Source organism: Lepeophtheirus salmonis, chromosome 13 (assembly GCF_016086655.4).
Source record: "Lepeophtheirus salmonis chromosome 13, UVic_Lsal_1.4, whole genome shotgun sequence".
NCBI classification, from domain to species: Eukaryota; Metazoa; Arthropoda; class Copepoda; order Siphonostomatoida; family Caligidae; genus Lepeophtheirus; species Lepeophtheirus salmonis.
In genome coordinates this window covers 2,303,072-2,316,725 of record NC_052143.2, presented here as the reverse complement: position 1 = coordinate 2,316,725, position 13,654 = coordinate 2,303,072, and the positions used below count along the sequence as shown (strand labels likewise).

At 33.6% G+C, this 13,654-nt stretch overlaps 1 protein-coding gene across 1 annotated transcript; it reads right to left on the bottom strand.

The window, feature by feature from the left end:
- Nucleotides 1-1,197, bottom strand: LOC121127661 (metal transporter CNNM4). The gene has a single exon (XM_040723086.1). The coding sequence runs from the start codon at nucleotides 1,195-1,197 to the stop codon at nucleotides 1-3; it is 1,197 nt and encodes a 398-aa protein (XP_040579020.1).
- Between the last annotated feature and the right edge of the window lie 12,457 nt (nucleotides 1,198-13,654).

The window sequence follows — 13,654 nt, the reverse complement described above, 5'->3', positions numbered from 1 at the left end:
TCAATTCTTCCAATTCTTTAGAAACTCTTCAATGAGCCTTTCTCGAGTGATATATCCAATTGTAATAGCTCTTGAACTTTTCAAATTCATGGATTGTACAAATATAATTGAATCAGCATCCTTTTGAAAATTGATTGTAGACAAAGCGTCTAAAATGGAGGTGGATGCATTAAAGTAAGGGAATTTGGATATATACAAGTACTTGTCTATATCAAAATCCTTCCGAACAGCGTCTTTTACATTGACATATCCCACGACAGAGTTGTCTGGTCCATCTGTCAGTAGAATCATATTTCCTGTGGCTTTATCGAGGGATTTTTCACTATATGAGGACAAAGGCACCGTATTTAATTGCTTTATGGGTAATGCTTTTTCTCCTAGAGTAATAGGTTTATTTTGAATGACATCCTGCATGATTTTCATTTCCTTCTCAGTAATAATATTCTCTGATAATTTTTGCATAACCAAGAATAGTCCAGATCTCGTGGTAATGCTGGACTTACTTGATGGATCTCCTATGAAATAGTTTAAAAATAAGCCAAGAGGATAGGATAAGGGTGATGTTAAAATGATAAGAAACCGTGTTAAATATCGAAAAAGGTTTCCAAAATAGAGAGCATGGCGTAGACACACAGCTTGGGGTAGAATCTCTCCAAAAACAACTATGGTAAGTGTAGAAATGGCAACAGCAATAGTGCCTGAGCCAACAAGACTATCCAGAAATAAGGATAATATACTATTAACACACACATTTCCGAGAAGAATCGCCACGAGAACAACATTTCCTTCCTTTCGTATCTTGAGTACTTTTTCAGCATAGCGTCTTTCTTTTTTACTATCTGACGTCTCCGCAATTATGTTGAGATCCGTTACGTCCAGACTCATTAACCCAACATTGAGACCTGAGCAGAAGCCAGAGGCTAGTAAAAGGGCAAAAACGATAAGAAAAGAAATCAAATATTGGATTGCACTAAAGTGTCTCGATTTTGCTCCAATGATATTGACAAGGCCGTCAAAGACACATTGACATTCATAGTGAGTCGAGTTAATGCGAGTACGAATAGAAATAGGGGAGATGAGAGTGGAGCAGCAAACACTATTCAAATCGTTGGCAACATAGGAGGAAACCAATTGTCCTCCCGTCAAAGAAATACATATAGAAACCAGGGAAATCAATACAAGTCCCTTCCGTTCCATATTTATCCAACTATAAAGGAACTGCACCTTGAATCAAGACTGAATTTACTATTTATTGAATCACAGAAACATTATGCAATTCAATTGTAGCTCTTATTAAACATTTTTTTGATCTGTTACACACACAAACACACACTAGTGCGAGTTTTGACTAATTATTAACACATAATCATTATGATCCATACTACTCCAAACACCTTTTACGTATGTTAGCATTTAATAAGTGTAGTCGGGGAAAAAAAAAAATTACATATATACGAAACTGAAGCTCGCCCTCATCTTTTTTGATAATGATACACGATTTAAAAAAAAAATAACACATTAAACTTTGATAAATTTATGCTACCTCAAAGGGATCCTAACCCCTGATCTAAAGGGGTCCTTCTTTCCCTGACATCTTTTGACCTTTGATGATTTTTGAATTATATCATAATTCCTTCTACATAATACCTAGTGTGGAAATAGTGTTGTGTAAGTCCTCAATTATTTGGTCAAGTCCAGTCTCTTAGGACCGGTCTTATCAGTTCTTGGGCCCGGTCCTTCAGACTATTGGTCCTTTGCACTGCTAGTAGAAACCACACACACGTATTTTCTCATATTGCACTTAGTCAGTCCTTTTTTAGGACTGAAGACTGCAGGCCCGTCCAGTTCAGTATCGATCCAGTCCAGTTCAGTCCTGCATATCAGTCCTAAAACTTATAAAGTGGGGGGGGCGTGTTCGGCCCCTGGATGAACTGTTGATGATGACGTTAGATGTGTTTCCTAATTTTTAACATCCGTACAATGACATCATATGAAGTGTCTCAAATGAGTAAAAAACTCGCATAACCGTAATGAAAAGATAATTATTCTACAGGAAAATTCAGTCTATAAAGTAAGATTCAAAGGGTCGGTCCAGGATGGTCTAAGACTGGAGTATTGACGAAAATATCCGTCTAGAAAAAATGACTTAATCTCAAACCGGAAAAAATACCGGTTTCAGACTGTGTCTCAACACTACTAAACATATACATATGTTTTTATGAAGTGTTCTAATTATACTATGGTAAGTATAATTGTACCTGCATGAATATTTATGCCTTTAGTTATCACAATATCAGTGCATTTTTCATAATTTTAAATACATCAATAAGTATTTATGTTTGTAGGTAGAAAATTGAAAGAATGTCAATCCAATAACAACAATAATAGATATTATTGATAACTATTGTTGAAATATCCGTAGATATCTCGAAGGATGATCTCATTCATTCATAGTAATATATAATAATTAATTATTTTTCGTTGTGGAGGAGACGTCTTATGTATGCTCTTTAGAGTGTCTCTATGACTTTTGACAAACAAATAGTAGAATGTATTATGTAGCTACATCAGGGGTGTCCAGAGGGGGTGTAGCCCCCCCCAAAATTAAATAATTTTTGATTCTTACTAGAAAATTTAATATTTGCATTTTTTTTCAAAAAATTTAATATTTGTATTTTTTCTTCAATAAATTTAATTCTCTATGAATAGCTATGGATTTTTAAATTTTTCTCCGAACAATTTAATATTTTAACTTTTTTCTGGATTTCTAAAAAAAAATTCAAAACATTTTAAATTTAATTTTATAAATTTTTTCAAAAAAAATATTTTTTTTTTGTGAACAGTTCTAGATTTTAACGAATTAAATTTTTCAATTTTTTTTTCCCAAAAAATTGTCATTTTAGGATTTTTTTTTTTTCAAAAAATATTCAAAAACAAAGCCTCCCCACCAAAATAAAGTTTTTTTGATCTTACTTTAAAGGAAAGTGACAAAACGCACTTTTCAGCTTATGTAGATTCCTTGTTGTACTAATGATATCTTTTTTCCCCGCACAAGAGGTCGTTTTTTTAAAGCACTTACGTCATCATTATTAGAGTTGGGTTTCGGTCTGGAAATCCTGGAACCGGTCTGAGAACATTATATTTGTTGGACCAAATTAGTTCAGCCCAACAAAAAAGCTCGGTCTGGACCGGTCTCATAAAAATTGGGTATAGATCAGTTCAAAGGAAAAATTCGGTCTAGGTCGAGCCAAAAGAAAAATTCGGTCTAGTTCATTTCTAAAAAAATTGGTCTAAAAGGGTTTTACAGATAAATTGTTTAAACATGACATTAAATGTTTTTTCGAGTACAATAACGTTATACAAAGTATAAAATGAGATGGCTCGGATTAATTTTGACCCCACCGTCTCTTATATATATTCAGTAGTTATTCTAGAACTTATCGTGTACTTTTGAAATATTTTGAAAAAAATAAATGACAGTTGATCTAAAAAAAAGTATCTCATAATATATGAGACCGAAAAAAAATCGCTCTAGAAGAAATCTCTTAAAACCGAACCCAAAAAAAAGTTCGGTGCTGGACTAAGTTTGAACACTAATCATTACTCCTTTCTACCTTTTTCTTCCCTTCGCAGAGTTTACCTTGATAATTCAGTTACATATAACAAGAGGTGATATTTTTGTAATAGAACAACTAGGTTAATACATTACTATTTTGTTCATAATTAAATAGGTTGCCGTAGCGGTAAATTGTCCCTCTGAAGTAAGCATTCTCGTATATCTTTACTTTGAAATGTTTTTAAAATATATAATGACATAAATATATTTGAATTTAATTATAATTACAATATGTTCCCCCTACAATAATGCAATTTTAAATGTAGAAGGATATACTCTTTATAGAAGTTCCTCATTTTCTCTCGACCCCATGTGACAGGGAGCTGACAAGTGTCCATTTTGATTTAGTTGACTCAGAGGCATTAAACTATAATCACAACTACTTTTTTAACGGCTCATTTTAGGATCTACTCTATGTATTTGTAGATAGACGGTCAAAAAGGGATTGAAAGAAATCATTGCATAAATTCAGATGCAATATTATATTAATATGGATTTACCCATAGGTTAAAAAAATTAAAGATAGGAAGATTGTAATTCCTACCTGAATATAATTTATTATTTAAAAAAGTTGTCATCATTGTTACAAATGTCTTGAAGATGGAAGAATAAGTATAAAATGAGACAAAGAGTAACCTGAGGATTTGTTTTGTAGTTATATGTCCTTGTTGTCCTCGGAGTAGTAGAGTTGAAGATCCACATCACTGTATGTAATTTCTGCCTATATCATGGCTAAATACTAGCGTTGTATCGGTCCTAAGACTAACTTCCTAAACAGTATCCCCCCTTTGAGTCTTTTTTTATGTGTCCAATCTGTTTTACTAGTCAATGGTCCTAAGGACCGATAAGTTGATCTTTCAGCCCTACGGTCCTATCTATCTATGTATTTTCTTCACTCTTGTCAACGATTGAATAATATAAAAAGGAAGATAAAAATATAAAAAGATAAATCCTATAATAATAAGTTTTACCCACACACTTTCAACTTTCAACTTCAGGTGTCTTGTTTCTTTGAAAGACATGATGCTCAACAGCTAAAAGGACATATTAAAACCGTCATTTTAGCTGCTATAGTTACCATATAATAAACCAACAAGGACCGGTTCTAGGACTTACAAAATTTATTAGGACCAGACTAATAGGATGGTAGTCTTTTCAGTTTTATGGACCAACCAATACTTTTAGAGTACGGAGTGGGGCTGTGTTTATTTCCTTCTTCAGATAGCTGCAAGCAGCAATGAGATGAAACGTCATGACAGTTAAGCTGCTCTCCTCCGAAATAATCTGCAAATTATCAGGTTAACCAAATTACTTTTCGGTTATTTTGATTTAACGTATCGGTATTTCATATTATTTGACATACGTTTGTACCATGTTAACATCTCTTTTAAATAGTGAATATGATAATATCTTCATATATTACATCCAAGTCCGGAAGTATGGGTTTATGGAGCATTAATCGTTTGTGCGTTGGTATACATTATAATCCTGAACAACTAGGAATTTAATAAACAATACCTTGGATTAATCACTATGTATGTATGTAGGTTATTCTCTTTGATGAGTAACCCTATTGTAAGAGCTTCCTATGAGGTAACCAGCTTCTTCAAAGCCTCTGAAATATGGGCAACTATGTTAAAAGCAGTGGAATAGACAACTTTAGTTACTGATTATCAATTTTTTAGTCCACAATTTTTTCCACAAGCCTTTTTACTTCACCCAAGGTTAATAGAAATACATGGTTATACCATAGCGCATGTTTGACTGATGTTAAATTTCCACTACACTTTTAATATTTACGTCATTGTAGATGAGTGGTTGCGTGTTTTGTCAAAATTTGTTTTTCTTGCCCAGGAGTCGGTAAAATACATTAAATTGACAATTCTAGCAATAGTAATGTCATAGACTATGAGTCGTTGCGTGTTTCTTCAAAATCTACCTGTCCTTCCCAGCATTCGGTACAATCCATCAGATTGAAAATTCTAGCAAGCCGGATTACCTGAACCTTGTATTTCTATTTACGTTTGGATTCCCGAAATTGAAACGAATACAAGCTATAATAATATATTAAATCGTATTAATGACAATATTATAGAATATGTATGGTTGAGTAGTTGGTAATTTAAAAAAAAAATCACGAGGAGAAGGCGAGAGCATGACATATATTACACCTTAATTAAGGTCTGGTGCACGGAAAATATTGTTATTATATTTTAATTTATATATATATCCATTCTATTATTCATTTTTAAAACAATTTAGACCAAGGATAAGCAATAATGCATACTTCAGAGAGAGGAGTTAACAACATGAGAACCGATTAAATAGAAAAGAAAAAAGTGCACACGCAAAAACCGTTTTTCCTTTTATCATTTCTATTTCTAATTTTTTCATTACAGAAATGTCAACTTTACTCATAGGAAGTGTTGGACCAGTTTAAAAAACTATAAGGATCCAAGAACAGGTAATTATATTACTATTACTACTTATATTTGCGGCTAGAACATATTATTAATCGTTTTACCTATCAATAATAATTTTTTTCGCTATTATACTCTTCAATCCCAATTAAAAGTAAAAAAATAAAAAGATAGCTAGTATTGAAACCCGACCATAAGGTCATTAGGACCGTTGAACGGTAAAAAGATCGGAATGATAAAAAAAAGAAAAGAATGTAAGGGACGGAGAGACTGATTAGAGGATCAGTCCTTGGACTGATTCAACACAAATCATAGGTAAAAATTGTAGAATGATACAGAATCTCGAGTAATCTTACTCAAAGGCCGTTTATGTAATTACTCAACATAGGTTACCAAATTACCCAAGTAACGAAATATTTTACCATAATAATATTATATTTTAGGGTCCATCTCCTCCAAAAATGTTTTTTTTTGTTAAGAAACAGTATATCATTTTACTGATCCTTGTATCGTTTTATCTTTATTATTCGAGATGTACTTGCTTATAATAAAGAAAAAATAAAGTCTATTATATTCGTAAGTTGGACATTTATTCAGAGACGTTTTTGACATATTTACATGAATGCAAAAAATATACATATGGATATGTCTTGATTGATTTAAATTGTTAATTTGCAAAAGCAAATACATATCAATGAGATAATTGTTGGAGAATTCTACAAATACGTCCGATTGGGGATGTGTATATCCCAAAATTTTGACAGTCTGTTCTAACTCTTAAAGACGTGTCCGAATTGGGCGTAAAATACTTTTGTAAATAACGTCATCATAGAGATGAGGCAGTGACGTCATTCACTCATCTTCGATTTATCTCCATTAGTTGGATAAAAGAGTTTCTCCAAACCATCAAGAACTTATATACGTCGTTATTGTATCAGGCAACCTTTCAAAAGAAAAGAGACATGCAATAGTGTCAAAATCTGTTTACAGTTGGTCAATTCTTCGGAACTATTATTATATAATTAATGAGAAGTCTTTAGTGCTTAACAATAGCTAATTATAATCCCATCAAAGAATCCGTCTGATATCCAAAATACACACGGTGCTAAAAATACTATTTAAATGCCGCCATGTGCTCGAGGACTAAAAATTTATGGAGCTATAAGAACCTATATGAAAAATTTCAGCAAAATCCATCCATTGGTTCGGCCGTGATTGAAGGACACACACACAGACACATACATTTAATAGATAGATAGAAATATTGTTGAAGTTTAAAATTTAAAGTGTTCAGATTTTAATGGACCAATCGGTATATATACGAAGTCTGATTAAAAAGAACTCAGTATTTTCTAATTCCAAATTCCTAATTTAATTCTCATTTTTTTAATTATTATGTTGGTACGCCTGTCCACAACGTTTGCATTGCCAGTTTGTTTTTGATAAATCAAAAGGTTAGACGTCTTTTTTGACATATTGTCGTAGGGAGGCTTTTAACTATTTGGCACGTTTTCCATCAACCGATAACAGGTACGGAATGGAGTGTGAGACAAAAACTATTTGAATTCGCATATTAAGGGCCCATACACTTCAACTACGGAGTAACCATACGGATAGAAACATGCAAATGCTTGCTTTTACATACATTTCATTATATCATCCTATGTATGTATATTGAAAATCCAAAAAGCATCTAAGTGATTATATAAAATCATACGTAAATCCAAGCCACAGTGTATATTTATATATAATAATCATTATTATTTAACATAAAAGTCAACGGATATAAATGACTGTTCAAAAGACTCGTAAAATGACTTTTAAAGGAATGTGATTCGATGAATGAACCATCATGGTCTGTTCATTGTCATTAGATTTAAATTACAAATACGTATGTAATATGCACATAAGTTAATATAATGGGATAAAATCAACAATTAACACACATGTACGTATTTTGAAATAATCTTTTTTTATTTAATCACTTGATTATAAATGAATTTAGCAACCAATCAACTTCTAGGGCAATCTTAAGCTATACTTAATCTTTGTAACCTTGCTTGATACAAAATCAAAAAATAAGTTAAAGCTTTAAAATACGTCAGTTAGCTTGAGTAGCTAATTAGACTCCTTCTCATATTAGTGCCTTTTTTCGACACAAGATGTCTCTTCTTTCTATATCTAAGATTATGACATTTTCATATTTTCACTCATCTTTTGATTAAAGTTGAGTAGTTTGTGATAATAAAACTACATTTAATAATTAAAAAAAGATAAATGCTTATTGCGCGTGCTCTTTTTTTTTTTTTTTTATTCATTGTCTAATCGATCGTCATGGTGTTATCTTCTCCCTCTGCTGTAAGCATGATTCTCGCCTATATGTGGTATAAATTGTTTTACAAATGGATAAATATATTTGATATTTAAATATAATTACAACATTTTCTCTGCACTAATACTATTTTAATGTAGAAAGTGCATCTCTAAACAACAGTAATTCATTTTATTCCTCTAAAATCATATAACAAGCAGCTGATACTAACTTAATTCAGGTTTTCTTACAAAAATGTCAATTATACTCTTGATTAGAGTTGATATTAGAGCTCGAGGAATAGGCAGGACCGATACATATAGTATTACTGAATTAAGCTATCTGTTATATGATTGGAGAGGGGAGGGGGAAATGCATTACGGCTATAAAGAGGAGAGAGGTCTACATTTAAAATAGCGTTAGTGGAAAGAAAACAAGTTAAATTCATGAATATTTATTTTATTGAACATGTTTAAATCCCTTTAAAGCAAAGATTGGCATGAATTCTTCTTTTAGAGGGGGATGTTAAAAAGCCCATTACGGTTTAAATCATCAAAACCCCTTCTACTATTCTATAATGACCCCTATCAATATCAATTAGTATTGTTTAAAAATGTCAAAACCTTATTTACTACTGCTTCCTTGATCCTAAAATCACTGCTCTCCTTTTAAAAATGTGAAACCAATCACTTTGGTTTCCCCAAGGAGTTTACCAGCATCCCCTTGAATATGTTTAATTTTATATTACATTCATCATATTCTCTTAAATTAAATCCAGATTTTAATGAAATATTTAGGAGTAAAAATAAGAAATGAATGGAACAATTGCACTCCAATTTAACATACCATTCCATCGTTCAGTGATTTGTAAATGGTGTTTTGTGATAAATTTAACAGGAGAAAAGTAATGTACATAGTAATTGATAATTTTTCAAGATACATTAATTTTTATTTTAGGCACCCTCAAAGATAATAATAATTATATCCATAATCAAGAACAAAAAATTTAGTAATCTTGGGAAAAATAGGGGTATATTGTATAAGTAGGGATGGGATTTGTCTAAGAGGGCAAGAAAAGGCGAGAGCTAGACATCTGGCATTACTGTATAAATGCCTTGTTAATGTTAGCTGCCTGTTATATGATTTTGGGGGAGAAAATGAATGACTACTATCAAAAGGAGACAGGACTACATTTCAAATAGCATTAGTGGTGGAAAGTAATATATTTTTATATAAATTCATATATATTCATTGTATCATGGATTTTTAAATCAATTTGCACCAAAGATTGGCAAGAATTCTTCCCTTAGAGAGAAATACTAACTGTAATGTATTCGTGTTTTCTTCCCCCTTGTTCTTCCTCTTCTCGTCTTAATTTCTTCTATATATATATATATACATATATGTATTAAAGTACTGTCTTTTACCTAGTATAAATAGTCATGTATTTTGTATATTAATTAGAGTAGGGTTTCCTTGCTCTGCCTTGGAAAGAGCACATGTACCTAGAGTTACGAGCGTCTATCTACTACGATACGACAGCACTTCAAAACGACTGTACCCAACAAAACGTCGACTCCATCCACTAGCCTCTCACACACTATAGATCTCAGAATATACTTCCTTCGGTCTACCTCTATTTTTATAGTCTGTTCCCACACACATTCAATAAGGGTACCAACTACCATGTATTGTCATTATCTTCTTTTTTGATAGACTGGGCATCTTCTCAACGATAACTGCTCTGATTATGGTAAGGGTGCACCCTGTATTGATGAGGCCCCAGACCATCATACCGTCAGCTTTCAATTGGATTTTTGGGATAGAACACGTTGCATACTATTTGTATTCGATGGCGCTTACAATGTCCCCGGTTCGTTTCCCTGTACTTTGCACCATGTGCCCTCCTTTGCCACATACGTAGCATCTTTCCCTAGAAGGCCATAATCTGCGTGGATGAGGGCTAGAAGGATAGATGAGATTCAAAATGTCGTGCATAATCTGTCATGATCTTTACTGGGACACAATAGGGTCTATATTATCACTCAACAAAGGTATTTGCTACTCTTTTAAGAGTTATATCTTGCATTGAAAGTGCTTCTGACCACCAAGTAAACCTACCCAATATTGTAAGCAATTATTTAAATCCCTGAATTACAGTGAACGGGCCTAAAATATCTATATGTATCTCTTCAAATCTGCAATCAGTTTGGAATAAACGTCCAAAAGGTGACTTGGTGTGACGTATTATCCTTGATTGTAGGCATTGTACGCATTCTTTGTACCATTGTCTAATATCTTTCTTCGTGGTAGGCCAAAAAAAGGATCTGACACTCATTGTATCGTTGGCAATGCTCCTGGATGCGGGAGTTCGTGAAGAGATTCGAAAATGTTACACCTCATCCTCATCTCAAAAGGTCGTGCTGTACCCGCAGAGACATCACATGTTATAATAGATTTGCTTGAAAGATATGGCAGACGTCCAAATTTAAGGGACGAGTAATGTAAGTAGTGCTTCTAGTTCTTCATGCTCTTCCTGTAACTTTGCCAGGGCAACTTTTTCCACTTTTGGTAATTGCATGAAGAGACAGACTCGAAAGTCCATCGCCCACCTTGTTTGCTACGACTTGGATGTGTATAATATCACTTGTGAATTCAGATATAAAAGTCAAGTGGCTAATTTGACGTTGTAAACTCATATTAGACGTAGACTTGAGTGCATAGTTCAAAGGTTTGTGATCTGTTTACGCATGAAATTGCCGCTCCTCAAAAAAGTAGCAAAAGTATTTGATTGCAAGATATATTGCGAGCAATTCATGACCAAATATGCTATATCTTGCTTCAGGGGATTTAAGTTTCTTTGAAAAGAATGTAAGTGGTTTCCATTCATTTTGAGTTTTTTGTTGCAGCACTGTACCAGCTGCGATGTCTGATGCGTCAACCATGATATTAATGGGAGCTGTAGGGATGTATGTATTAACAAAGTCGCATTTGTAATTGCAATTGTTGTACCGGCAAAAACTGAATCAGCGTCAGTAGGCCAAGTTAGAGATGCTTCCTTTCCTTTTTTTGCCTCGGATACAGAGAACCCAAAACCGTAACACAACTTTAGAAAAACGATGATAGTATGTTATCATTCCAATAAACTCACGCAGTTTTCGTAGTAACGAAGGACAAGGAAAATCAACAATCGCTTGAACCTTGTCCATAGCAGGTTTGATCCTATTATAATCAATTACATGTCCAATGAAGATCAAAGATAGTTTCCCAAGTTCACATTTATCTGGGTTAGTTGTTAAGCCGAATTCTTGTAAACGCTGAAAATTTTTCTTAAGGTTATCTTCATTTTATTCTTGCTTGCAACTAAAGTATCGTCCAAATAAAATCAACAAAATTCAAATCCTAACGAAACTTGATCGATAAAGCTTTGAAATGTTTGAGCTGCGTTGTGAAGTCCAAATGACATAAACTCGAACATACCAAATGGTGTAGTAATTTTATGTCTTGGGAATATCTTCTTCTACTACTGGGTTATGCACGAAACAAATCAATTTAGAAAATTTAGATGATTATGGTAGATTTACAGTCAAATCCTGAATATGTGGAATTGTAGACATATTCTGGGTTTGAAACTCTTTGCAGGGCCTCCAATCACCATTCTTCTTAGGTACCATATAAAGAGGGGACAAGTAAGCATTAGAAGATGGCCAAATAATTCCTAATTATAACCCGTGATTAAGTTCTTTTTTTGCAGCTTTAAATTTATCCAGAGGAAGTCTCCTTTCTTTGGCATGAGCCGGTGGACCTTTACTTTCTATATAATGGCAAACGTCGTGTTTAATATCTTTAGTAAAGGTTGCAGGTCTGAAGAGCGAAGAAAATTTCTTAAAAATGCTTTGGAAGCGATCAGTAGAAGGAGGAAGAGCAGTGATTTTGAAAGACGAAAGTGAAATAGGTAATCCTATAGCACAAAGTTTGTTTAAACCATCAATGAGTCGAAATCTTCGTACGTACGGCAACAAATCAAAATAAGACAGAAAACTGGCTGCTGGAGTGGCCTTAATAACACTTAATTAAGCTCATGTAGAAATTGTTACTTGGATATTACGATGCTGATAAAGAAATGGCTACTTCATGTTGAAGAAGAGATGTCTATTGCAATTACATGGCCCATTCCCGTCCAAGAGCACCGCTTTTATACAATGCTTCTACTTCTCCCATTGTATTCATTTATTGCGAGTGAGCGGATAATTCAACCCTGTAATTTTCTTTTCAAGTCCTTGGAACTCTGAAGATGGCGATGTACTAACTGTAAAAATCATAGGTGTTGATACCTCCATCACTTTGTTTGCGACTGCAGCTACCACCTCCAAGTTAGCTGTCGACGTCGATACACCTGTTGCAACTGCGGTAGGTAAACATTGAACAAATAACATCTTTAAAATATTGTCGATGGAGGCCGTGACAACTAACTGTAGCATCCTACGCAATAGTAAGGAAGGCTTTATGTCTTCTAATACTTCTGTGACCAGGAGTTGTTGTAGTCGCTTCTCAGATGCTGAAAGACAATCAATAAACGCATCTTTCAAGCCTTTGAACAGATCTGCAGATGGGGGAATAATAATCAAATCCCGTACCTCTGCAGCAATTTCTGATTGACGGTGCCGACTACATAATTAAATTTAGTCCCTCAAGAGGTGTTTCTTTTCGATTTGAATATGGCCTCGATCTGGCCGAGGCACATTAGTCCATCGCTAATCCAGAACTCAGGTAGTTTAACATACGCGACTGTCGAAATATGCGAGTTACTGGGAGTTTCAGCTCATGAAACGGGGTTGCTTTGCTCCAAAGTAGGTTCGACGTCTTCAGGTCTAACCATTGCGCATAGAGATAAGAATAAGTTGAATTATTCGCTTGTCGGGATAACCAATGTAGATTATTAGTAATTAAATAATTAAACACAGTAGATAACGTCTTATCGATACTATATTTTGCAGTACACCCTTCTACAGAAAAGGAACAGAATAGTCTAAAATAATATAAATAAAAACAACACTAATTATGTGATGCACCGGTTTGAGTTTTATTTGCGGCATATACTACAAACGCTTTTTTTAGAGTATTGACCTTATCTAGTTCAATCATGAATTACCGTGCGTAGAGTATGAAGATCTCAAAGGAAAAAATTCACCATATTTTACATTTTGACTGCTGAAAGGAAAAAACGCATCGAAAGTGACCAAGAAAATTTGTGATGTATACGGGGCCGATACTTTTTGGTTAGTGTTGCACATTAACTGTCCGAGA

Bases quoted from the DNA above. Each gene is read 5' to 3' on its own strand.
- LOC121127661 (XM_040723086.1), bottom strand. From the start codon at position 1,197: ATGGAACGGAAGGGACTTGTATTGATTTCCCTGGTTTCTATATGTATT.